Source organism: Dama dama, chromosome 14 (assembly GCF_033118175.1).
Source record: "Dama dama isolate Ldn47 chromosome 14, ASM3311817v1, whole genome shotgun sequence".
NCBI classification, from domain to species: domain Eukaryota; kingdom Metazoa; phylum Chordata; class Mammalia; order Artiodactyla; family Cervidae; genus Dama; species Dama dama.
The window spans coordinates 32,652,816-32,680,705 of NC_083694.1; the positions used below are offsets into that span (position 1 = coordinate 32,652,816).

At 40.8% G+C, this 27,890-nt stretch overlaps 2 protein-coding genes across 2 annotated transcripts in view; both read right to left on the reverse strand.

The window, feature by feature from the left end:
* The window catches only part of KMO (kynurenine 3-monooxygenase), a 68,014-nt gene extending 41,559 nt beyond the window's left edge, over positions 1 to 26,455 (reverse strand). Inside the window, 3 exon segments of the mRNA XM_061160264.1 lie at positions 42 to 139; positions 431 to 500; positions 26,063 to 26,455. Coding sequence (XP_061016247.1) covers positions 42 to 139; positions 431 to 500; positions 26,063 to 26,158 — 264 coding nt within the window. The 5' untranslated portion in view covers positions 26,159 to 26,455.
* On the reverse strand, positions 10,743 to 12,193 carry LOC133069114 (WAP, Kazal, immunoglobulin, Kunitz and NTR domain-containing protein 2-like). The gene is given in 2 exon segments (XM_061160265.1): positions 10,743 to 11,953; positions 11,956 to 12,193. Coding segments are annotated over 2 exon segments (1,449 nt in total).
* Positions 26,456 to 27,890: the final 1,435 nt, after the last annotated feature.

Genomic DNA, 27,890 nt, shown 5'->3' on the forward strand with positions numbered 1-27,890 from the left:
CAGGTTTTATCTTCTGTAAGGAAAATGCATTCACAAGGTACCTGATCTTCCAGGCCAACGGCTTTCAAAGCTTGTCGTCCTCTATAAGAAAGGGCCAAATTAATGCTTCTTCCACGTGCAGATTTAGTCACTCGGATATCTAAGACATTGGAAGTAGACCTCATGTTACACACAATTCTTATATCCTAAGACAGGGTGAGCACATATACCTGAAAAATGGGTGCCATCTGAACCAAATTAAAAGATTTTGTTAACTCTTTTAAAGAAAATATGGATAGTAATGAATTTGCATTAAATTAAATTTAGATTGTTGAGGGTTTTAATGAAGTCTAACGGTTTACCTTAAAAATTTTTTTTTCTTTTTAAACTCTAAATGAGTAAGAAGTCAAAGAATCAGAACCACATCTCACATTGTTCAGCATTGTCTCACCTTCTCTAGCTTCATATACATTAACTTGGAAATTCCTCTTGGCAAGGAAGCATGCATTTAATGATCCAACCTAGGGAATCAAAACAAAATTTTTTCATATTTTTATCTGATTTCACAAATATAGAGAATTTTTTCTGACTAAGTGTTGAAGCTGAAACTCCAATACTTTGGCCACCTGATGCGAAGAGCTGACTCAGTTGAAAAGACCCTGATGCTGGGAAAGATTGAGGGCAGGGGGAGAAGGGGATGACAGAGGATGAGATGGTTGGATGGCATCACTGACTCAATGGACATGAGTTTGGGTAAACTCCGGGAGTTGGTGATGGACAGGGAGGCCTGGCGTGCTGCAGTTCACGGGGTCACAAAGAGTCGGACATGACTGAGTGACTGAACTGAACTGAAGTGCAACATCATGTGTGGCCATAGCCTTAGTCATCACATTGATTAACCCAGTCACTAGTGGAAAATGCCATTTGCAAGAATAATAGGATTAACTGAAGATTAAACTGTATAGTTTTCAAGGAAGTTTTAGGTTTTTTCTTCTTTTTTAACTTTCATATCATGAGATATAGCTTTCATACAGAATGATCACAAACCATGAGTATGGTTTACAGAATAATTAGAAAAAACAAACACCCATTTATTGACTCTGATCAAAAAAAGTAGAACATTGCCGATCTCCTATAGCTCCCCCAACTTCCCCCTAGTTACAATCCTCAAACTTTCTCCTAAAGGTAAACATTCTGACTTCTGTGATAACCAAACTTGGCTTCTTTATAGTTTTTCCACTTAGGTATACATCCCTAGGCAACAAAATTTAATTTGCATGCTTTTTATACTTATGTATTTTTTTTGCATCTGCTTCTTTAACTCACTAGTGTGCTGGTGAGATCATCCGTATGATCCCACATAAACTCCAGGCCATCCATTTCATTACTGGTTGATTCTTATTTTTTTCTGTTTGATTCTTCATTGTATGAAATCTCACAGACTACTGCAGATGGTTACTGCAGCCATGAAATTAAAAGACGTTCGATCCTTGGAAGAAAAGCTATGACTAACCTAGACAGCAGAGACATTACTTTGCCAACAAAGGTCTGTCTAGTCAAAGCTATGGTTTTTCTACTAGTCATGTATGGATGTGAGAGTTGGACTATAAAGAAAGCTGAGTGCCAAAGAATTGATGCTTTTGAACTGTGGTGCTGGAGAAGACTCTTGAGAGTCCCTTGAACTGCAAGAAGATCCAACCAGTCCATCCTAAAGGAAATCAGTCCTGAATAATTATTGGAAGAACTGATGCTGAAGCTGAAACTCCAATACTTTGGCCACATGATGCAAAGAACTGACTCATTGGGAAAGGCCCTGATGCTGGTTAAGATTGAGGGCAGGAGGAGAAGGGGATGACAGAGGATGAGGTGGTTGGATGTCATCACCGACTCAAAGGACATGAGTTTGAGCAAGCTCTGGAGTTGGTGATGGACAGAGAGATCTGGCGTGCTACAGTCCATGGGATCGAAAAGAGTTGGACATGACTGAGCAACTGAACTCAACTGAACTGATTTAACCATTTTCCTGTTGAAGGACATTAGAGTTGTTTCTGGCCTGACAATATTATTTTTCCAGTTTTATTCAGATATAATTGGTATATAGATTATACAAGGTTAGAGATATATAGAATAAGGGTTTGATGTATGTGAATATTGTGAAAAGATGGCCTGAGAATATTAACAAGCTGCAAAGAACACTTCCATACATGTATCCTGGTACACGTGTGCATGATTTTTCTTTAGAGTTTTATTCACAGAAGTGGAATCTCTGGTCAAAGGTTTATGTATCTTCAACTTTATTATGCCAAACTGTTTTTCAAAATTTTGTACTAATGTGTTTTCCCACCAGCAGCCTCTGAGAGCTTATATTTGCCAGATGTTCATGCTGGGTTTAGAAAAGGCAGAGGAACCATAGATCAAATTGCCAACATTCACTGGATCATAGAGAAAGCAAGGGAATTTCAGAAAAATATCTACCTCTGTTTCACTGGCTACACTAAAGCCTTTTGACTGTGTGGATAATAAAAAACTGTGGTAAAATATTAGAGAGATGGAACTACCTTACCTATCTTACCTGTCTCCTGAGAAACCTGGATGAGAGTCAAGAAGCAACAGTTAGAACTCTGTATGGAACAAGTGTCTGATTCAGGATTGAAAAAGGAGTATGACAAGGCTACTTATTGTCACCCTGCTTATTTAACTTATATGCAGAGCACATCATGAGAAATGTCAGCCTGGATGAGTTACAACCTGGAATGAAGATTGCCAGGAGAAGTATCAATAACCTCAGATATGCAGATGATACCACTCTAATGCGAAAGCAAAGAGAAACTAAAGAGCCTAATGATGAAGGTGAAGGAGGAGAGTAAAAAAGCTGGCTTAAAACTCAATGTTTTTTAAAAAAACTAAGATCATGGCATCTGGTCCCATCACTTCGTGGCAAATAGAAGGGGAAAATGTGGAAGAAGTGACAGATTTCCTCTTCTTTGGCTCTACAATCACTGTGGATGGTGACTGCAGCCATGAAATTAGAAGATGATTGCTTCTTGGCAGGAAAAGCTATGAGAAACCTAGACAGTATGTTAAAAAGCAAAGACATCACTTTGCTGACAAAGGTGCATATAGTCAAGGCTATGGTCTTTCCAACAGTCATATACGGATGTGAGAGCTGGACAATAAAGAAGGCAGAGTGCCAAAGAACTGATGTTTTTGAACTGTGGTGCTGGAGACTTTTGAAATACCCTTGGACTGCAAGGAGATGAAACCAGTCAATCCTAAAGGAAATCAACCCTGGGCTTTCATTGGAAGGACTGATGTTGATGCTGAAGCTGACACTCCAATACTTTGGCCATCTGATTCAAACAGCTGACTCATTGGAAAAGACCGTGATGCTAGGAGAGATTGAAACAGAAGGAAAACAGGGTGACAGAGGACGAAATGGTTGGATGGCATCACTGATTCAATGGATATGAACTTGGGCAAACTCTGGGAGATGGTGATGGACAGGGAATGGGGCCCCAAAGAGTTGAACATGACTTGGTGACTGAACAGCAACCTGTTCTCAAACTATCAAATGTAGTATTGGTTGGGTAAGATGAGGAGAAGTGCAGTTTTAATTTACATAAATAAATAGACTTATTTCTAAAGCGACTGAACATTTTTTCATGTGTTGATTCCCTATTTGGATCTTCTCTTCTGTAAAGTGTCTTTCTGGCCCATATTCTATTGGGTTGTCTGTGTTTTTCTATTGATCTTTAAAGTTATACAGAGATCTGAATACAGGGTCTGTCATTTTAAAATGTTGCAAATAACTTCCTCCATTCTGTGGCTTGTTTTTTACATTCTATAGTATCTTTAATGATGAGAATCTCTTTATTTTTGTGTAGTAACATTTATCAATCTTTTATACTACTGTTAATGCATTTGATACTGCTTAAGAAATCTTTCCCTACTTTGAGATTATGAAGACATTTTTGTTTATTGTCTTCTCAAAGCTTTAGTGTGTTGCTCTCCTAAATAGCTTTATACAGATTGCAGTGATTTGTTTAATTTATCACTACTGAGCAACTTGAATTTAATAACACCCATCCACATTTAATTATCACAAACTTTCAGCAGCGTTCAATACTGCTAACCAACTTTTCTTCTTGAAACACTAAACTTCCTTCATTTTCTGTTGTTTTTTTATGCATCTCTAGCCATTTCCTCTTTTTCTCTTTTACCCATGCAAAGAAGGACAATCAAATGTTGGGGTTTCTTTTTTTTTTTAATTGGTGGAAAATTATTTTACAATTTTGTGTTAGTTTCTGCTGTACAACAACTTGAATCAGTCAAATTATATATATATATATATATATATATATATATATATACACACATATATATATAAATACATGTATGTATGTATGTTTGTATATATATCCCTTCCCTCCCTCCCTTCCCTCCCCTCCCACCATCCCACCTCTCCATGTCACCACATAGCACCAGGCTGGGCTTCCTGTGCTATTTAGCAACTTCCCACTAACTATTTTATATATATTAGTGTTTATATGTCAATGCTACTTTCTCAATTCATCCCACCCTCACCTTCCTCCACTGTGTCCACAGTCCATTCTCTACTAGGTTCATCAATACCATTTTTCTATATTCCATATATATTTGTTAATATACAGTACTTGTTTTTCTCTTCCTGATATTTCACTCTGTATAAGAGACTCTAGTTTCATCTACCTCACTACAATTGACTCAAATTCATTTCTTTTTATGGCTGAGTAATATTCCATTGTACATATGTACCACATCTGTCAATGGACATCTAGGTTGCTTCCATGTCCTGGCTATTGTAAACATTGCTGCAATGAACATTGGGGTACATATGTCTTTTAGAATTGTGGTTTTCTCAGGGTATGTGCCCAGCAGTGGGATTGCTGGGTCATATGGTAGATTTATTCCTAGTTTTTTAAGGAACCTCAATACTTTTTTCCATAATGGCTGTATCAGTTTTCATGCCCACCGAAGTGTTGGGATTTCTTAAGCATCCATCGTGGTCCATCTTCTACATCCATGGTGATGCAGAAACTTACATCTCCCACTCAGATCTCTTTTTTTGAGCTCATGCATATAGATGTTTAAGGGCTTCCCACGTGGCTCATTGGTAAAGACTCTGCCTGCTAACAGGGAGATGTGGGTTCAATCCTTGGGTCAGGAAGATCCCCTGGAGAAGGAGATGGCAAACCACTCCAGTATTCTTGTCTGGGAAATCCCATGGTCAGAGAAGCTTGGCAGGCTATAGTCCATGGGGTCACAAAGAGTCAGACACGACTTAGTGACTGAATACCAACACAACCACATATAGATATTTAACTGATGTAGCTTTTTAAATGTCTCAAAGCACATTTGACAAATCAACAAATACAAATTGAAACTTGTGATCCTTGCCCCAAATCATGTCAGTTCTCTTCACATGGAATGGATGGTATATCTCAGAGAATGGCATCTCATCCATTCTGTTGCTCAAGCTAGAAATCTAAGAGTCATCTGTGGCACTTCTCCATTCTCCACATCCAATCCATTCTAAGTTCTGCCAATTCTACCCTGTAATTTTTCTCGATCTATCCATCTCTTCTCATTTTCACCATTCTGCTGCTAGTTATCATAATCATTCTGCTTGATTAATGTCATTTGCTTCTATTCTATTAGCATTCATCTGACTTCTTGACCACTGACTCTCTACAAGCAGTCATTTGGTGTAATGGTGAAATAGGTCATTTGAATGAACTCTTCTGTTAAGAGAAAAAGAAAGCCCAAACAAGTGAACTTGGCATTTGGAGCCACACCTAGGGTTATCTACTGATTGCAGAGGAGGCAAAGAATTTCAACAGAATTTTTGATAGACCCATGATGCTACAAGCACAAAATCTGGAGTTTAGGACACATACCCTGACATCCTGCTCAGGAGAGTTTACTAAATGCCCAGGCTTTGGGTTAGGACTCTCAATAAGTATCTAAGAAGTAGGGTCAACTGGAAATAAATCAATGATCAAAGGGACCAAAGAAGGTCTAAGAATCTTCTCTAGCACTGATTGGATTGTGTCCATCTGGGATTGCTGGTAACCACAAGCATCTGACAGCAGCAAATATAGCCCTCCCAGAGAAACACGACATCACTGTAGGTCTAAGATTTTCTCTGTAATGTTTTTAAATTATGGAGATCATGTCAGTTTCCCACCTCAGCTTTGCCAGCTTTCTTTCAGCTGCTTGTTCTCATCATGCTCTCCCGCACCAAAAGATTTCAGTGGTGAACAAACTTCTCCTCTTTTCTCTTTCTAGTAAATGCCTATTCATCCTCAAGTTTCCTCTCAGCTTTACTTCCTTAAGGAAGCCTCCTTTAGCTATTGTAATGACCTCAAACCCCCTGCTTATGAGTTCTCATAGCGCTACAGACTTTTCCTTTGAGAAGCATTAAGGGTTGAACTGTGGTTCCCCAAATTCATATAGGGCTTCCCTGGTGGCTCAGCGGTAAAAAAAAAAAACCTGCAATGCAGGAGACTGAGGAGATGTGAGTTCTATCCCTGGGTTGGGAAGATCCCCTAGAGGAGGAATGACAACCCACTCCAGTATTCTTGCCTGGGAAATTCCATGGACAGAGGAGCCTAGAAGGGAGGGCTACCATCCATAGCATCGCAAGGCATCAGATATGACTGAGCAACCGTGCACAAGAATGAACATGAAATTCATATGCTGAAGCCCTAATCCCAGTACCTCAAAGTATGACCTTATTTGGAGACAAAGTCTTTGCAGAATTAATTAAGTTAACATGAGGTCACTAGAGTGCCCCTAAATCCAATATGATGGGCATATCTATAAAAAAGGGGAAATTTGGACACTGTGACACTCTCAGAGGGAAGATGATGTAAAGAGACACAGGGAGAAGACAGCCATCTACAAGCTAAGGAGAAAGCCCTGGAACAGATCTTTCTTTCATAGCCCTGAGAAGGAGCCAACTTTTTGACATCCTGATTCTAGACCTCTAGCTTCCAGAACTGTGAAATGATAAATATCTTTTTTTAAATCACCTGCTTGTGGTACTTGGTTATGGCAGCCCTAGGAAACTAATAGAAAGTGCTTATCACAATTGAAAGCTTATATCCTTAAGGTAATCCTGTAATCAATATCTATTTACCCCACTGAGCTGCAAACTGTTTTTGCTCATCATTTTATCCCTGGCCAAAAGCATTGTGTTTGCAACATAATAAATACCTGATTGATATGTGCTGAATTTATAAATGAATAGTAGAGATTACATTTTTAAGTAAAATTTGTAACCAAATCAAGCCACCTATGTATATCTATAGAGAGGAAGAAAACCACTGGAATCAAGCAGAGTGGGATTCAGCCTTGTGGTTGGAATAGAAAGCAAGGAGTTGAAGTATTAGTTGGATTGATGGACAATAGCAATGAAGCTGGATGGGAAGGAAGGAAAACAGAAAAGGCTTATGAAAGAGGAGGGCAGGAGGTCCCTGTGAAGAACAGATGTAGCACAAGCAACTGAACGAGAGAGTTAGGAAGTCAGGAGGTTTTGAACAGAGAGCCCTATATCCAACATTATTATTGTAGATGAGGCAGCTCTGTGGAATGACAATGTCAACGTCCAGGATGTCATGATGTGGCTCGGAGGCTGAAGTACAGTGGAGGTGGAAGGGGTCGAAAGCACAGAATCCAAGGAACTGAGAGGCTAGGGGATTGGCTAGGACAATAATGCAAACTTTGATAGTCACTCAAGGCAATGGCAGGGCTGGGATATAGAAAAAAGATTAGGTGTGAAGTCTTCAATATTGGGTGGAAATGGCCTAGAGGTTGATTGATGACAATAGTGAGGGGACAGAGGTGAAAAAGTAGGGTAAGTAGCCTCAAAGGGTTTACAGAGAAAAATGAAGACAGAAGTTGCAGGCTGGAAGTTGCAGTGTAGAGTAAGGATACCATGGCAACTCCCAATCCTGAGATGCTTGTGCTGTGGGAGAAGGCTGTAAGACCATTGCTGTCCTCAGGTTTACAGTAAGGTCAGGGGTCTGAGGGGCCATGCAGTAAGTAAGGAGAAAACACTGGAAGTTTTGCATACCAAAAAACAGATCCAGTGGACTCCGTACAAGATTTTAGAAGGAACAGTAGCAAAGAAGCCAGCAGGGAGATAGGATTGATTCACAGACCTGGATGAGGGTGAATACAAAACTAGAGAAGCTCTGAGATGTGAGGCTGGTGGGTTCACAGCAGCCGCCGGTGGATGTGGGAATAAGGAAAGGGCTTTGCACCTGGGCAGTGCGTAGGGGACCTATTAGTTCAGTAGTAGTACACAAGAGCTTCCCAGGTGGTGCACTGGTAAAGAACCCACCCGACAATGCAGGAGATGTGGGTTTAATCCCTGGGTTGGGAAGATCCCCTGGAGCAGGAAATGGCAGCCCACTCCAGTATTCTTGCCTGGGAAATCCCATGAACCAAGGAGCCTGGTGGATTACAGCCCATGGGGGTCACAAAAGAATTGGACACGACTTAGCGATTAAATAATAATAATAACATATCACTCTGGTAGGGGAGGTTGATAATGGGGCCAGAGGTATATGAGGTGGGGGGATGGGAGGGAGGTCCAAGCAGTGGAGGAGGGGGGTTGCGTGGAGTATGTGCATACATGTGGCTGATATACTTCATTGTACAGCAGAAACTAACAAAGCATTGTAAAGCAATTATACTCTGATTTTAAGAAAGTAATATCTAGTAAGGGCAATAGTAGTAAGTTGTATCAAGGAAAGAAAAACTGTAAGCTAACAGTAAAGTTCATACAATAAAATAAGTTTCTTCAAATGGCTAAATTGCTCTGTTGCATTAGAAAAAAAAAATAGAAGGGATTAAAAGCTAGATTGAGTAAGTCTCACTGAAGAAAAAAGAAAGGTTTGTGAAACTCCTCTTTCTTTCACAGTGTTATGATCATTGGAGAAGGGAATGGCAATCCACTCTAGTGTTCTTGCCTGGAGAATTCCATGGACAGAGAAGCCTGGCAGGCTACAGTCTGTGGGGTCGCAAAGAGTCGTACACGACTGAGCAACTAACACACACACACAGTCCGTGATCATAACTGCTGCTTTCATGCTTATGGAAATCAGGGCAGGAGGAGGATATTGATCAGGAGACCAAGAGGGTCAGGAAAGTTGAAGTGAGGGTAGAGGAAGTAATTTAGAAATTAGTTTTTTCTTATTTTCTTATTTACTGGGGTATAGTTGCTTCATGATGTTGTGTTAGTTTATGCTGTACAAGGAAGTGAACCAGTCACCTGTGTACATATATCCCCTCCCTCTTAAACCTTCCTCCTACCCCTCATCCCTTCCACTAGGTCAGCAGAGAGCCCTGGGCTGAGCTCCCTGTGCTGTAAGCAGGTTCCCACCAGCTGTCTATTTCACACATGACAGGGTATATATGTCAATTTCAACCTCCTACTCATCCCAGCCCACCCCCCTCCCTGTCTGCACACATCCATTCTTTATGTCTGCGCCTCTATTCCTGCCCTGCGAATAGGTTCATCTATACCATTTTTAGAGGCTCCACATGTGTGTGTTATTATACAATGTTTGTTTTTCTCTTCCTGACTTACTTCACTGTGTATGACAGACTCTAGTCCCATCTACATCTCTACAAATGGCCCAATGTCATTCCTTTTTATGGCTGAGTAATATTCTATTGTATATACTGTTTATATTATATATATATTGTATATATATATAAAACAGATCCTGGGGCTTCTGTTGACTTTATGTCTGAGGAAGCCAGTGGCAACTGAGATCACACTATCTGATAAAGGGATCTTTTGCCAGCTGGGAGCACCAGCCATTAATCTGCTTCTGGGAGAGCCCTGGGATCTGGACATTTGTGTTCAATCACTGTGAGCTGGGCAGTAACTAACATCTTTCTGTGGTCCTGTCACCCAGTCAATGTTCAGAAAATGTCCACTGACTTGGACTGAATAAAACTGAATCAACAAATCAAACATCAATATACCAATCAATAAGGCCAGGGAGAAGAAGCACGACAAACATATTCTGCTTGCACTATGGTGGCCTCAGAGACTGCTAGGCCAACGTGATCAAAGCACAGGCTGGCCACCACCCAAAGGACTTGCTTGCTTGGCAGCCTCCCCTTAAGGCAAGTTGTGCACTGGGCTGGATCATGCCTCCTGCTTCCCGCTTCCCACAACCCTCTCCATGAAGTGGTCTCTGTTCCTAGTGCTCTGGAGGGCTGTGGGAAGTTTATCCAATTAGTTCTGGGGCCCTCCTTTCTATTCCCACCTACCTTTTTAGCAAACCAATTCATTCAATTATTCCTGTGACCATCATTCAGCCAGCCGCCATCTCTAGAATCGTGCCTGGGAGTCTGGCTAGGGGCAGGGAGTCTGGGAGAGCCAGGGGAGGGAGTGGTCAGCCAAAAGAAGATAACAAAGTCAGAGGAGACTGGTCATCAGGAATAACCTGCAAATGTCAGTTGACTTCTTTTGTCCCCCTCACCTAAAAAGACATGCCCCCCCCCCCCCCCCCAATTATCAAACCCAAAGAATAGAAGCTGATTTAAAATCCTCTGGTGGCCTTTTTCTGATGCATTGACTGATATTCCCCTGTTGGCCTAAGACTGTCTAATCTGACCTTGCCCAGTTTGCTGACTGAGGGGCGCCAGGAATGGGTAAGTAGAAGAGGATCAGAAAGAGGGCTGGGGAGGGGCAGGGGGCTTCACTGCAAGCCTGGGAAGTCCTTGAGGACATCGCAGGTTTTCTTGTGCATGACCTCACGCAGCTTCCGAGCCCGCCGGGTGCTCGAGGCTCCCACAAAGCTGTCGGGCCGCAGCATGGCCATGCCGCCGTCCACCTCGCCCATGATGATGAGTGGCATCTCGCCCACTGTCACATTGGGGCAAGGGCAGGTCCAGTCCACGTGGAGCAGAGTGACCTCCAGCGGCCCCCGGCCCAGGAACTTGAGGCCCATCTTCTCATCCTTTAGAACCTCATCCACAGTCACCAGGGCACGGCCTGAATCGGGCTCCTCGATCAGCTCGGAGATTCGGCCCAAGATAACAAAGTCACTCCGACAGAAGCTGGTGACGAGCTTCTGCCTTGGCTTGCAGGCCCGGCAGCGCTGGTTCCCCCGAGGGAAGGGGCAGGACTCCTCGCAGTCCTCACGGCTCTCAAAGTTGTTGCCGTTGCCCTCGCAGCCGCCGTAGACAAAGGACTGGCACTGGCCCGTCTGGCTGTTGTAGGCCCAGCGGGGCTCATAGGCCTTGCAGGGCCCCTGCAAGGCAGGCAGGCTGCACACGGCCAGTGACCCACTCATGCAGGCCAGCATGCAGGCCTCATAGGTCTCAAAGTGGTTGCGGTTGCGGTGGCAATGGCCGAAGGTGAAGGTCAGGCAGTTGTTGGCTTGGGCATCAAAGTACCAGCGGGTCTGCTCCTCACCACAATCATCACTGTCAGGGGGCTTCAGGCACTCAGCTGTGGGGAAGGCCGTGCCATTGGGGCTACTCTCTGCGGTGGCTGAAGCCTGACCCCCACTGACCACCGACAGTGGGAAGTCAGCACGCAGGACGCCAGCAGCGTTGCGGGCCGTGCAGGTGTAGATGCCAGCGTCCTGGGGCTGGGCGTTGTAGATGACCAGCTGGGCAATGTTGGTGACCACCACATTGCCGCGTACATGGTTGGGTCTCATAACCACATTCTCCCGGTCCTCCAGCTGCTTCTCCCAGGTGATCTCGGGCCGGGGCCGGCCCACCACATCACAAAGAAAGCTCACTGTCTCACCCACGGTGACTGACTGGTGTGCAGGGTGGTTGAGCAGAGCTGGGGCCATGGCGTCCAGCCCAGGGGTCTCCGGGGGAGCCGTGGTGGGATGCACAGTGGTCTCCGGTGGCGAGGGGCTGGTGTTGGGCCAGGTGAAGTGATAGCGGCAGTGACAACAGCCAGTGTAATGCCCTTGGAGCAGGCTTCAGCATCCATGTAGCAGCGGTTATAGTAGGTGAGGCCATCAGAGGCGCAGGTAAAACTGGGCTCCTTCTCGCAGCGATCTCTGCATTTGCATACTGGCTGGCCATCCCAGATGTCACATTCAGAGCCCTGCCGCAGACACATGAAATGGTCGCATGTGGCCTCCTTGGGCATGCCAACAGGGCCCTTCTTCCCCTTCACATCCATGTAGCGGGCCGCCACACAGCTCTTGGTCCCACACACGTTGGGGCAGCACTTCTCATAGGTCTCACACTCCTTCCAAGTCCTGACTCACTTCTCTTCTGTACACTCAGGTCCAGCTTCGCTTTCATCGTCCTGCTGACAAACCAGCAGCTAAATCCACCAGTGGTGGCGTGGCCCTAAATGGCACACGCAGCCCTGCTCCTTTCCATCTCTGCAGCATATGACCTGTTGCCCACTGCTCCTCTGCTAGGACCCTCCTGCTTCTCACCCACTTCCCTGGTAGGAAAACAGTCCAGGAAGAAAGACAGTAGGACATGAAAACCACAATCTAAACAGCAAAAGATCAGTGAACTTAATACAGTGAAATGATGTAACTGGGCAGGACCATATGGGGCCTTCCCAGGGGAGTCCATTCCCCCATATCTTCTGCTTTAGCTCCTCTCTGAAGTACCTAGATAACAGTATCCGATGCACATTTCCTGAGTCTTGTTTTAGCAGATGTGAAAACTCCACACCAAATGGAAGATGTTAGCTACTTGATGATCATGAGCACATAGCCCCAGACCTCCTTGAGCCTGAGGACTGAATGTTAACCCCTGCAACACCACCCTTTCCTTCACTATCAACCAACCAGAGAATTGTACATGAGCTGATCACATACCCTGTGACCACCACCCACCCTCTCCACCTCACCTGGCCTTTTAAAATGCTCTGGTGAAACTCTTCAGGGAGTTCACGTTTTTTTTTTGACATGAGCCACCAGTCTCCTTGCGTGGCCCTACAATAAACCTTCCTCTGCTCCACATTGACATTTTGGTTCATTTAGCCTCACTGTGTGTCAGGCACACCAACTTGCCTTTAGTGGGAATAATAGAAAAGTGGAGAAACTGAGATTCAGAAACAAGAACATTCATTTCCAGGGAATTCACCTTGAATTATGGAATAAATGAGTTATAACAAATGATGTACAAATATTAAGAAGAGTCAGTGATTGGGCTCAGAAGGGGTTCATTTCCAAGCCAATGACCTACTCTCATGGGTTTGTTATGTTACTTTTCTTTGACCAAAATTTGATTCCAGGATCTGGGGAGACAAAGCTGACTCAGGTGAAGATACGCTTCAAATCTTTCTAAAGTTGGCAAGTGTTGATCCCTACCTCTCCAACACTTCCTCTATGTTTGCCAATCAAGCCTGCATAAATAGTTCCTTATGAGGCAGAAGGGAAAGAAGGAATATCACATGATATGGACACAATAGGATTAAGTATAATCTTGTTTCATAAAAATTTTAAGTGCTAGAGAGGATGAGGGTTAGTAGGATCTCTTATGCATTTCAAGTTGAGTTTTCACATATCTGACAAATCAGCAATTCCTCTTCAAGGCATATACCCAAGAGAAACTCCCGGAGACACATGCCAGACTATCCAGAGCCACAGTTTTCATAATTAAAAATAAATAAAATTCTGGAAACAGTCTAAATAGCCATAACAGAGGTAACAACAAATAAATTATAGTATATTTACATGATAAAATAGTATAATGATTATATGAGTAACACTATGAGTAAAAAAAAGTCCCAGATGACTTCAAACTGCCTGATACTTATATAATAAAGACAACTACAACTAAACCACAAGTATGTGTATATACATAAGTATTAGAAGTATATTTGTTATTTACATGTGTGTATATAGATATATACATATGTGATCAGTGTATATCATGTATATATCATAAAACATTTACATATATTTATGTAAGCAAGAGAAGCAAGATTTAGGGCAATGTAATGGGTGGCAGAGAAGCACAGAGGTTATTGTAAGTCAATGCCTGCTCAGTTGCTTGAGTTGTGTCCGACTCTTTGCAACCCTATGTACTGTAGCCTACCAACCTCCTCTGTCAATAGGATTCTCTAGGCAAGAATACTGGAGTGGGTTGCCATGCCTTCCCCCGGGGATCAAACCCTCATCTCCTTTGACTTCTGCATTGGCAGGTGGTTCTTTACCTGGGAAACCCTGTTAAAAGTCACAGCAATGCATCAATTCCAGCTGAATGGTGAGTTCAAAGGTACTGCTGCTATTTCTTATTATTAATAAACACAAAAGAATAAACAACAATGCTTTCTCTAAGACCAGTCATAATAAGGTGTCCAAGTATTACTAAGGTTTGAATAAAACTAAAAGGAAAAATTATTTGCAGATATTATATAAATTCAGCTCAAAGGATTAGTAAGATGGCTTATAAAGTACTTTTTAGACTCACTCTAACTTTATTTCTCCTTCTCACTTCTATGTAAAATGCTCTTAGTCAGGAATTGGACTGTAGCCCACCATGCTCCTCTGTCCATGGGACTCTCCAGGCAAAAGTACTGGGATTGAATCTGAGTCTCCTGTATCATGGGGAGATGCTTCACCATCTGAGCCGCTAGGGACTCTTTAGTTGCTACACAGACAAAAATGCTAGGAAGACCCAAAGATATAAATGGAAAGGAAAGTATGTGTATATCATGCTGAGCCCACCACATACTCTTGGGTAAGGGCCAGCTGCTTCCTGTGCATCAGTAAGGAGGGAGTCTGGTGAGACGAGAGAAGAAACTCTACAGGGCTAGACTCCTAGGAGCTATTAGTAGTTTTCATGCCAGTTCTTAGAGTAAAGCCTGAAAGTGAAGTCACTCAGTCTTGCCCAACTCTTTGCGACCCCATGGACTATACAGTCCATGGAATTTTCCAGGACAGAATACTGGAGTGGGTAGCCTTTCCCTTCTCCAGGGGATCTTCCCAACTCAGGGATCAAACCCAGGTCTCCCACATTGTGGGCGGATTCTTTACCAGTTGAGCCACAAGGAAAGCCCAAGAATACTGGAGAGGGTAGTCTATCCTTTTTTGCAGCAAAATTTCCCAACCCAGGAATCGAACCAGGGTCTCTTGAGTGCAGGCAGATTCTTTACCAACTGAGCTATGAGGGAAGCCCAGACAGAGTTAAGCTTGGACATAGACTATTGTGAAAAATCTCCATATTTGTTTTGCAGCATCAATAGTTCACAGTAGTAAACAGTTTTGATTAAAAAAAATCTGAAAAGCAAATGTTTTATTAACAACTGGCTTAGCCTGTCTGTGCTTCAGCAGACTCTGAGGAGATTCCTTGGTTACATAATCATGGATTTACCCAACTTACTGCTCTTTCATTTCTCTCTTCTAACTTCTTTCTTTAAGGGTCATGTGCTTGGGCCCCCCCCCCCCCCCGCCTCAATATAATGTGGGCCATTATACTGATGCCTAACTTACTAATTTAAAAGATAATTTGAAAATTTCTTTTATATAAATGTGGAGTTATGCTTCTCAGGCATTCAGCCAGTGTGGCTTTTTGCAGTAGGATCTCCTACCTTTCTGCTGATTCCCAGGTGACCTTGGCAGCAAGGATTGTTCAAGTATCCAATGATCATGAGAAAACTTTACTTTTAATTGATTGGGTTGGCCCAAAATTCATTCAGGTTTTCTATAACATCAGGAAAACCCGAACAAACTTTTGGGCGAATCCAATATAAATGCTGACCTTAACAGGAAGAGTCATCATGATTTTTAAAATGTCATACTTTCTATGTCTTTTAATAGAGTATGTTTGAAATTAATCTGGTAATGTATTGTTAAACATCAGCCAACTAATTTTGACCTCATGAAGCATATAAAACTCTCCCTAAGAGTCACAGAGATTGCTTGTTTCTGAGTCTGTCACCAAACAAACTTTAGCAAAGCCTATTAATAACCTCCTGCTCATGGAACTGATGCTCCATCACTTCAGTCCTGCCCAGCTCTTGGCGACCCCATGGACTGTAGCCTGACAGGCTCCTCTGTCCATGGGCTTCTCCAGGCAAGAGTACTGGAGTGGGTTGTCATTTCCTACTCCAACTCATGGAACTAATGTAATGTTAAACATGTGTCAACTATTTTTGACCTACTGAAGCACATAAAACTTTCCCTAAGAGTCATGGAGATTGTTTGTTTCTGAGTCTATCACCAAACAGACTTTAGTAAAGCCTGTTAATAACCTCCTACTCATGGAACTATAGCTTGGTCTTTGAAGAATTTGATCTTTGAATGTAGCAATGTAATGAGAAGACCCAGATTGTTAATTGCACTTACTCTGAAATAAGCAAATAAAAATGTCTTCATACTTTGTAACTATTACATCTGCTAGAATTGAGAAAGTGAAAGTGTTAGTCTCTCAGTCGTGTCCGACTCTTTGCAACCATGGACAGTAGCCCACCAGGCTCCTCTGTTCATAGGACTCTCCAGGCAAGAATACTGGAATGGGTTGCCATTCCCCTCTCCAGGGGATCTTCCCAACCCAGGGATCGAACCTGGGTCTCCGGCATTGCAGGCAGGTTCTTACCATTTGAGCCATCCAAGGGCTCTAAAATTGTGAATGTTATGTCAAATGTTTTATTATTTAGATCTTACTCTGAACTCTCTTACCTGTATCATCTGAATTTGGTCTCTAAAGTCAAGCAACAGACGTGATTTTCCTTCCTTTGTTGATGATAAGATGAATGCCCCACACACTTTCAAGTTGGGGCTCTTAAGAAAGTTTGTCCGTGACTTTTTCTCTAGCCTAGATACTCCTCCAGAACACCATCTCTGACTACTGAACCTCTCTTCCTGGGTGTGTTACAGGAATCTTCATCTCGACATACCTCACATTCAACTTATTCCCCTCCTCAATCTTCAGACTCTTCTCCTCCTCTGAATTCTTTCTCTTAGTGAATGACAACTCTACGTACTATTTCACTCAACCAGGATAACTCAGAGAATAGTTAATGCCCTCTCTACATACAAATATATATTTAATGAGGTAACAAGTCCTATTTATTGCACCTTTCGAATCTCTCTGAAAATAGATCTCCTTCCCATACCTTCCACTGTTCCTATATGGGGCTCCCATTGCCTGTCACCTGAACAACTACAAGTTTTCTAATAATATTTCCCCCCCGACCCAGTGTCCACCTATTTAAGTCATACTTCCAGAAGATCTGGCTATTGTCTAAAACAGAAATTGAATGATGCAGTTCCTTTCTTAAAATCCTTTTTTGGCTCCTCATAAGTCTTTAAGAAAAAGTCCCAAGTTTTCAACATGGCATAAAAGATTCTTACATTTGATCCCAGCCTCTCAAGCTCATTTTTTTTTTTCTTTACTATTCTTATATATTATTTGTAAGAGGTAGACCAAAGTCACCGTGTATTTCCTGAATATGCCTTGCACTTTTATACTTATGTGCATTTAAATCTAATGTTTCCTTTGCCTGGGCTGTTTTTTCCTCCTTTAGCCTTCATTCAAGAATCATATCCTCTGTACAATTTCTCTCAGTATCTCTCCAACTCCGAAAGACTTGTCTTTTCTTCTTTAATTCCATGGATGTATATATGTGTTTTAATATCTTTCATAATTAGCTGAATTATTTATTTACATTCCTGACTGACTTTCCCACTAAGCTGTGAATGCCCAGGGATTAATGATATGTGTATGGCTTGTATTTTGTCCATCTTTCTATTTCTGGTACAAACCTGATATTTAGTAAAAGACTCAACAGTTTGTAACAAAAATTTAGAAAGTATTTGAAAGAAAACGTAATCTTCTACAACCTTATCATCAGGGAGAACCAGTATTAACATTTCCTATGTATATAAAGCAAATGATATTTCTTCTTAAAATGGTAGTAGGATATATATTTTACTATATAATTATCTTTTTAAAAGGAATAGTATACTGTGAATGTATTTCCAGGTCATAAGATATTTTAAATCATAATACTTAAGAATTGCCTTACATTTTGTTGTATGCAATGCCCTTATATTTGTACATTGGAGTTATTTTAAATTTTTAGAGTTATAAACAATCACATGGTGCCTATTGAGGTCTTTTGGTAAAATCACAATAATGAAATGGTCCATCAAAGCACAGGTCTTAGTGACAGGGACCAAACTCCCAGAAACTTCTGAGATCCATATCCTCTTTCTGTCTGCCCCATTGGTTCTTGGGCCTTAGTATCAGGAGGAATGGAGGAATTTATATTGTTTAATTATAAACAAGGTAATGAGAAAGGAGTAAAAGAGAGTCTGAAATGAGTTGAGGAGAGGGTTTTGATGGCTTGGAGTGTGGCAGGAGTTAGTTGTATCTTCTTTGGCTTTGTTTTTGGAATAACTGCAAAATACATGGAAGAGGTTGAGAGTGAGCTAGATTTTTAGAAGGTTTTGTTACAGGTTTTGTACATACTCCAGATCTGGTGTATTGGAGAGGCTATATTAAAGATTCTAATGCTTTTAACTCCCCTCAGATTACAGGACAATCTTCCCTCTAAAGGCAAGGCATTGCTGAAGCTGACTTTCAGAGAGAGAAGGAGGATGTTGCTTTCTTCAATTCCTCCATATTTTTAAGACTATCAGCATATATTTTTTTCAAATTGTCTTCAAGAAAAAAGTGCCAACTGAGATTATCATCACCAGTGGAGGAGTGTTCTTTTCTCTTTGAATTGACAGATAGATGAATAGCTGAATGAAGAGATGTGTATGGACAGATGGACAAACAGAGTATTTCGGAACCAATAAAAAGGAAAGCAGAACACTTTCTTGGCAGGCAGTTAACAAAACTGATCTGTCTAAAGTTATTGGTTCCATTTCAGATACTGTTCATTAGGCAGCAAATGAACTAAACCCTGAGCAAGGACGTCTGTTTTATGTAGGTGAGAACAGGGTTTATGAGGTACCTTATCTATCAGGGTAGCAAAAAATACTAAAAATGTTAGTCAGGCCTGTTAGAGAAATACAGATACATGAGTGAGATAGCTGAAAGAAAACTTGTTTGATGAGAGGAATTGGAACATAAGCAAAACTACAAAAGAAATTGAGGAAAGCGAGTCAAGTGAGATGAAAACTTGTCTCTAGCTATTGAGCAAATTCAAGATGACATCCGTGGTCACAAAGAAACTGACTTCACTTCTGTTTGTTCAAGGTGCTAGAAATCAGGGTGGTAATACAGGTTTATCATACATAGGTTTCTGTGCCTAAGCAGTGGAAAACAAGAGTGAAGTGAATAGAGTTTTATTTATTTTAATATTAATGAAATAAAATAATAATAGTTCTTAAGCTATTTGCATGTTTTGTCTCATCAATATTTGCATAAAGTAAAAAGTATACACTTGAACCAACTATCAGTTCAGTTCAGTTCAGTTGCTCAGTCATGTCCGACTCTTTTCAACTCCACGGACTGCAGCACACCATGCCTCCCTGTCCATCGCCAGCTCCCAGAGTTTACTCAAACTCATGTCCATTGAGTCGGTGATGCCATCCAACCATGTCATCTCCAACCATCATCCCCTTCTCTTGCCTTCAATTTTTCCCAGCATCTACTATATAGAGAACTATATATAGACCTTAACCAAAAATTATGAAACATTTGATGGTTTATACATGTCTAGAATATTTATTTTAGAGAAAGTGAAAATTCCGGGTGACATTTGATTTCTATGTTTATAAAGACTAGATTGAGAACAAAGCTAGTGACCTGTGAGGAAGGAAGTATGAAAAAGAAGCAGCAAAACTAGAGTTAAAAGACTTGGGGACCTAGTCTTAGCCCATGATGAAGAAACCAAGACCCAGAAAGGGTAAGACTTCCTGCACTTCCAGCAGATTGCAGCCTTTCCTATGCATTCTCCTCACTGTCTTTTGCTGCTTCTATCCAACTGAACTGAGTGAAGAGTGAGCTGTGAGGCGGAAGGACCCTAGGGAGACAGGGCAGAAAACAGTGTCTAGGGCCAGTTTGGCATCAGGTTCATTTTGAGCCTATACATTTGTGACAGAATTTAACATCTATAGACGTGAGATATAACCTCTCATAGCATCAAGGTCAAGCAGTTTCAAAGGCAGTTTCATCAGTTTCATCGCCAGGCTCCTCTGTCCATGGAATTTTCCCAGCAAGAATACTGGAGTGAGTTGCCATTCCCTTCTTCAGGGAATCTTCCCAACCCAGGGATTGAACCTGCGTCTTCTGTGCCTCCTGTGTTGACAAGCAGATTCTTTACCACTGAGCCACTCGGGAAGCCCCAATTTCACCAGTAGAGGCCACTAACAACTTGAGTACTGGGGGACAGGGCATAATTAACGATGGTAATTCATGGAAAATACGTCTCCTTGACCTGATGTTTTGAACTTTACCCTTTAAATAAGCTCTTAATGGAGAATTTTGATGGGTCAAACAGTGGGGAAAAGGAGTTGCTTGTCAGCTAAGGAGACAAAAGAAATGCTTCAATATTGCCCTAAAATACATCTTCAAAGTGTGTGCTAGAACAATGGACACACACTATAATAGCAGGCAACAGCTAAGGCTGCTATTCTCAATAATCCTTACAGCTGAAACTCTAAACTTCAGTCAAAAAATGAGAGATCAGTAGCTGTAACTGTCACTGAAAACTCTGATCATTTCCATCATATTTGTAAACATTGAAAACAGTCACCTCAGCAGCAGCATTTCCAGATACCAAGAACCTGAATACATACACATCTTCAGGACACATGTGCAATGGCCTTTCTTTTTACTTCTCTGGATTGTCATTTAGTGAAGAAAACAAGTCTCACTCTAACATAAACTCATGTGGCAGTTTTTTACCCTTAGGTTGAGTTAAGTTAGAATTGGAAAACTGTAAAACTCCTTCCAAATGGCAACCCACTCCAGTATTTCTGCCTGGAGAATCTGAAGAACAGAGGAGCCTAGTGGGCTATATAGTCCATGGGGTTGCAAAGAGTAAGACACGACTGAATGACTAAACAACAACAAAACTCTTTTCAGCCTGAAAAGTAGAGATTGTTTTTTAAATCTTCTTCTTTTTTTTAATATTAGTCCTTCACAGTATTGCATTCATTATGACTCCACTCTGAAAAACATTGTCTTTGTTTTACTTGCCCATAATTTCTAAGAGCACGATCCTCCATTTTGTTCTGAAAGCAAACTCATGCACACAAGATATTTTAGTGTGTTTGACAGTACAAGGCACTGGGATAACCATTATAAAAGAAAAGAGGGCAGGACCAAAAGATAAGAAAATATTTAGACTCATGAAGTTATAAAAGCTTCTATGGGGAATAAACTATGCATATCTACAAATTTGGGTGGCTCAGTGGTAAAGAATCCACTGCTGGTGTAGGAGATGCAAGAGACACGGTTTTGATCCCTAGGTTGGGAAGATCCCCTGTAGAAGAAAGTGGCACCCCACTCCAGTATTCTTCCCTGGGAAATCCCATGGATGGAGGAGCCTGGCTGGCTGCAGTCCATTGGGTCACAAAAGAGTCAGACATGATTCAGCGACTAAACAATTATCTCCTTACAATTATTACGTCTATAACTTTAACAGAATGCAGTCTGTGATAAAGGCAAGCAAAGTCCTGTGTGCATTCACAGGAGAAGTTCCACCCCCAGCTTCCAGGAGGTAATCCTGGAAGGGATTGGGAGCAGTGTTTCACACAGGAAGTAAAATAACTAAGTGAGTATAGTGATTTTTGTAAATAGATTAACATTCTTGAAAAACTGTTTTAACGTCTTTTCCCATTCTTTAATAGATAAACTTTAACCAGTTTATGACCATGGTTAACAATTTCTTTCACATTTAGTTTCTCAAAGACTCCTTCATTGATCTATTGGTTCTTTCTGACCTCTTTGACTTAACATGTCTTCAAAGAACAGAAATCAATTGGTTAATCACAGAATCAGATGCCCACTACATTAAAGCAAAGACAAATTCTTAAGAGTAATCTTTCACTAGGCAAGGTATCACTGGGGAAAAAAATCAGTTCACTATATTATTTGGACTTCTGAGTAAAGGTTCTCGGCTCTGTCGCAATTTCCCCCTTGGGGCCCAGAGAGAGCCTTTAGTGTATCAGCCTTTAATAATCAGAGATCTTAGTCTAAGGGACTAGGATCAGTCCATGGGGAGTAAGATAAGGGGAATGGTGAAACATACACACACATACAGACACACACACACAAGAAAGTAGATGGGCAAGAAAATAATTTTGTCCTTTATGTATTGAATTTAACCTTCTTGAATCACTCTATGTAATCAATATTTTTTTTAATTTCCTCAATATTCAGTCTTTCATCCAATTATGAAATTTCCTTTACCTTCATATCATTAAGAAGAGTTTTTCCTTCCTTTCATTCATTTATCTGTCAAATACTAAATAATGACATTAAGCAGTATTAGGTGTGGTTCCAGCCATGAGAGGCTATATCCTTGTAGGAATAGATGCATAATAAATAGCTTACCTACTTACCCCAAACAAATAAAGTATATGATTTCAGGTGCTGATAGGTAATATAAAAAACAAAAACATGGAAAAGATGAGGCCAGGCAGGTAGACAGACTCAGTTCCTATAGGGCCTTTGGTAAGGAGTTTAGATTTTACTTTATTTGTAGTGGAAGGTTTTAAGCAATGAATGGTAATTATCACACTAATGATTTAAAAGGTTGATTCTGGCTGCTGTGTGACTGCCTATGGATAAGAGTAGAAGCTGGGAGATCATTCAGGAGGAGGCTGCAGGAGTATGGATAAAGAATGATGATGGCCCTAACTAGCATGGTAGCAATGACCAGAATTGAAATATATTTTCATTATAGAGCCACCAAGGCTTATTGGTAGAATGAAAGAGGAATGGGGATTTTCATAGAATGAAAAAAAAGAATCAGACATGATTTGTAAGTATGGACCTGAGCAATAAGGTGAATAGAATTCCTTTGCAGAGGAATTTTAGTTGCTTCTTAATATATGTGTATTAGTTCATGTCTTCCATTTTCTAGCACATGTATGTGTGCCCAGATAATGAAGTGGTTCGATGATGAAGAGTTCAAGTGTTATTCAGGGAGAAACCTGTGGATGACACCCACATTTTTATGCCTTCCAAAATCATATATCCAATCACATATTTGTTATCTCCCCTAGCTCAGTTGACAAAGAATCCACCTGCAATGCAGAAGACCCCGGTTTGATTCCTGGGTCGGAAAGATCTCCTGGAGAAGGGAAAGACTACCCACTCCAGTATTCTTGGGCTTCTCTTATGGCTCAGCTGGTAAAAAAAAAAAAAATCCACCTGCAATGCAGGTGATCTGGTTTCAATCCCTGGATTGGGAAGATCTGCTGGAGAAGGGAAAGGCTACCCACTTCAGTATTCTGGCCTGGAGAATCCGGGGGTCACAAAGAGTTGGACACGACTGAGTGACATTCACTGTCACTTGGATATCTAAGAGCCATTGTAAGAGATGTCACTGCTGCCACCCTAGTCCAAGTCTTAGACAAACACAACAGCCTCTTAACTGGTCTACCTGGTCTTGAAATTTTCCCAGTTCTTCTCTATATAACAGCCTAAGGAATCTTAAAATCACGGCTTGCTTTCCTACTTAAAATCTTCCAATGGCTTTCCATTGTGTCTAGGATAAAATCTGTCTGCCTTGCACGCTAAGATTCTAGGACCTCTGGCTCTTTCACTCTCCCTAGCCTCAGTGTCTACTCCTTTCCAGTCTCATTCTTTGTGCCTTTCTGTCTGCTCCAAGAAAAGTGCCCAGCTCTTTATCTCCTCGTTGTTTCTCCACAGTCCTTCATCTACCCCAAATGCTCTTTCTGTAGCCCTTCACATGATGGCCTCCTTCTCATTTTTCAGGTCATTTATCTCCTCAGAAAAGCTGTCCCTGACCACACTCTATAAATGGATACCCTCAAGGCCCTACAGCATTACCCTACTTGAATTTCTTTGTGTAGTGCTTAGGCCTCACTGAACTTACTTTTATTCTCCATCGTCTTTCTCCTCCTTAAATGCTCATCACTATATTCCTAATACCTAAAACAATGTTGGCACATAGCTGGCACCCAACAGGATTTTGTTGACTCCGTGAATTCACATTTTATGCAAAATTTTGATAGGAATGATTGGATTGAAGCCAGGTACAAAGTATGAAGAAATGAGGACATATGTCACATGCATTGGCCAACACAGCATGTGATAGTGAAGGAGGAATCAGAACAGGTTCCATCTTGAAAGCAGGACTCCATCGTGGGCTGGACTGTGGACTCTGAGCTATACGCCCAGTATCTATGGAAATGACATACCAACTGGAAAACCAGGCCTCCTTCTCGCTAAAAGAATACCCTAACTATCTGTTGTAACCAAATAGACTCGTACATTCTATTATGCTTATTGAGGCATGACCACAGGCCTCTTGATAATTATCCACTGTTAACTACCTAGGCTTAAGGCATATGAATCACGGGTTAACTGATTGTCAGGGAATTTGGGGAGCTAGGTTTGTGCACATGCACTTAGTGTATATAAGGTTTTCACAAAAACTGGTCAGGGTCCTTGGCTAAGAGGAGACTCTCCCTTGGGCCTGCTGGTGTGATAAATTGCACTCCACTATCTGCATTGTCCTTCTGAGTTTGTTTCCCGAAACACATGGCTACAACAGTAGCAAACCAGAAATGTTAGAACTGTCATCAAACTTTAGGGAAAACACAAAAAGGAAGGCAACACCCAAGTCAGAATTAGCACAAACTGTAAAACTCTATGTGTGCTACAAAATGTACTCATCTACATACAACCTAGAACAGTGTCTGGCACATCATTAGGCCCTCAGCAAATTTTTGCAGAGTAAATGAAATAAATGAATACCTATGATCTAAAAGCATGCACATGATTAAGCCAAAGCCAAAGCCAAAATGATTAAACTTTAAGTAATGGGTATATTTTGATTCCAAAATAGTTGTTCTGCTAAGGGAGGGGAAAATACAGTTTCACTGAGGCAGCCCCACGTTAAGTAGAACTAGCTTTCATATAATAACAGTGGAAGCAGAGAGGAGACACCCCCTCCCCTCTTCTTGCTAGATGTGGGGCCATCTCAGCCCATTCATCTCACCTGCTCTATGCCTCACTCCACCAACTTAGGACCAGTTCCACTGGACCAGCCAGATAGGGTGACTGAATAAGTATTACTCCCACTTACTCAAATAACTGGTGAACATTCAATGTGATAATCCTGCATTAAATTCATGTTTCTTGTCACTTTTATTCTTACTAGACAGTACAAACTGAGTTATTAACCAAAGCGGCAAATGTTTTGATTAAAATGACTATTTACATTAATATTTGTTTTAACACATAGTCTATTTGGGGATTAATCAAATTCAATTTGCTTTATTTTCTATTTTGAAAAATGCTGTACAGAAAAAACAAGGGAAAACGGACACCTTTGTTTTTAATGGAAATAAGATAGCTCTTCTAGGAAAGAGCAAACTAAACTAACACCACATTTTAAAAAGGTGTATTTAAATATCAGAAAAGTTTCAAAAGAAAGTGAACAATCCTTACAAGTGATTAATAATATTAAGATAAGTGAAATAAGTGAGGAAGATTAGAGGTATAATATCTTTATACGACAACAAAGGTGGTCAAAAAGTAGAAACTAAGAGTTGTAATATAAATAAGCACCGCAGATGTAACATGTAATTAACGCCACTGTATGTTGTATATGAAAGTTGTTAAAAGAGTAAATCCTTATAGTTCCCATTACAAGGAAAAAATATGTTTTCTTTTTCTGCTATTTTATATCTGTCTGCAATGAGAAGTACTCACTAAACTTATTGTGGGAATCATCTTATAATGTATGTAAGTGAAATCATTATGCTGTACACTTGAAACTTATGGAGTGCTCTATGTCAATAATACCGCAGTAAAATTGATAGAAAAAATATTAATAAAAGCAATTAATCTCTGATAAAAAAGCAAAAAAGTAATGATAATATAATACCACTACCAGGAATAATATATCCAAATAGATTCTTACCAAGCCACCACCAATGACAGCTATATTTTTCCTTTGAATATCAGAAGAATCCATCACTGCTGAAGTGTTTTTCATAGCTGTTGCAGCTCTGGTCATAGAGAAAACTGTCTCCTATACGCTGACTTCCCTCGGTTGGTCTTTGCCTGAAGCCCTGCATTTGTGAGCCAGCAACAGCATTTGAGCAGGGCTGTTTCTCCTTGAACTTAGAAGGTAGCATTTAACCCATTAGTTGCCGGAAGGACAATCAGCTCAACTTTAGGAAAAAGGGAATTCGTTGCAATAGCTAAATTTTGAAAAATCCAGCCACGTGAAGACTGAACACTCTCCTATGTGTAAGACAGAATTTTTAAAGCACAAGTTTTGTGGCTTTTCTTCTTCCTTTTTTATAGTATGTATTCTTAGTTTCATTTTCAACCATGACTAACCCATGAATGAAACTTCCCTGATCTGGTGTCCCAGAGTATGGCGTGGTTTCCCAATTGTTCTGTGGATTATTCTTGTTATTAAGACTGGTCAGGAATTTTACCTAAAGGATTGTCTTTAACTGACTCTACCACGGAAAACATTTTTCATACTCTGAATACTCTCCTGAGCAAGATTTTGAATTACTAAACTGACTATACTTCCTTTTTTGTATCAAATGCTAGAAATGTTAGAATCTAATTTGTGTATTAATCCTAGGGGAAATGGTTAATATTATGCTTTTTGTAAATTCATTCATTGCTTCATACTGTCTCTTCAGTTCTTTGTTTTCTTTCGCTCTGTTTTAAATGTATATTTTAAATTTCTGTGCATATTTTTGAATTGGAGGGTTTTTTAAAAAAACAGAACATGACAGGTAAAATAAAGTAAGAATGTAAATGAAGATGCTGCTTAACTTCCTGGTGAGAGCAGGGAGACTTCAGACTGGTTTTTCTCTGATGAGGAACTAGAGTTCACCATCATTCGATAGTGACCTCTTGTGGATAAGTATAATCAGTGTTGTTGTTAGGAATTTTTTTTCTTTTTTTTTTTTAGGAATTTTTATTTATTTATTTAAAATAGTTAATGAGCTTCCCATGTGGCAGTGGTAAAGAATCCGCCTGCAATGCAGGAGATATAGAAAACAGGAGTTTGATCCCTGGGTTGGGAAGATCCCCTAGAGTAGGAAATGGCAACCCACTCCAGTATTCTTGCCTGGAAAATTCCATGAACAGAGGACCCAGGCAGGATACAGTCCATGGGGTTGCAAAGAGTGGCAGGATAGAGTCCATGGGTCACAAAGAGTGAGACATGACTGAGCACACACACACACACACACAGTATAGCTAATACATTTACATGGTGTGAATTACAAAAAGTACAAAAGGGTATACAATGAATAGGCGTTTTTCTTCTAATCTTGTCCCTTGGCCACCTATTTTTCCTGAGATAACCACTGTTTTTTATTCCCTCTTCTTTTATGAATACCTGCTTTCTCTCTCTCTCTCTCCCTCCCTCATACCTCCTTCCTTTTTTTTCATAAATAGTAGCCAATTTTATACACTTTTCCACACTCCAGGTTTTCATTTACAACATAAACTCAAGAATTATTTAATGTCAGTATACAGAGAACTGTTTCATTTGTTTTTTAACATTGTGGAATACAACACCAAAAACTAAAGCACGTAAAACCCAAGTATACAGTCCAATAACTTATTGTAAAGCAAGTACTCATGTATTTACCACTCAGACTATGAAAAAAAAATTGCCAGGGCCCCAAAAGTCTACACATGTCCATTGCCAAAAGTCTCTTCACAGAGGTAATCGCCGTTCATACAAGCAACCTTATAATCCTTTAGTTTTGGAC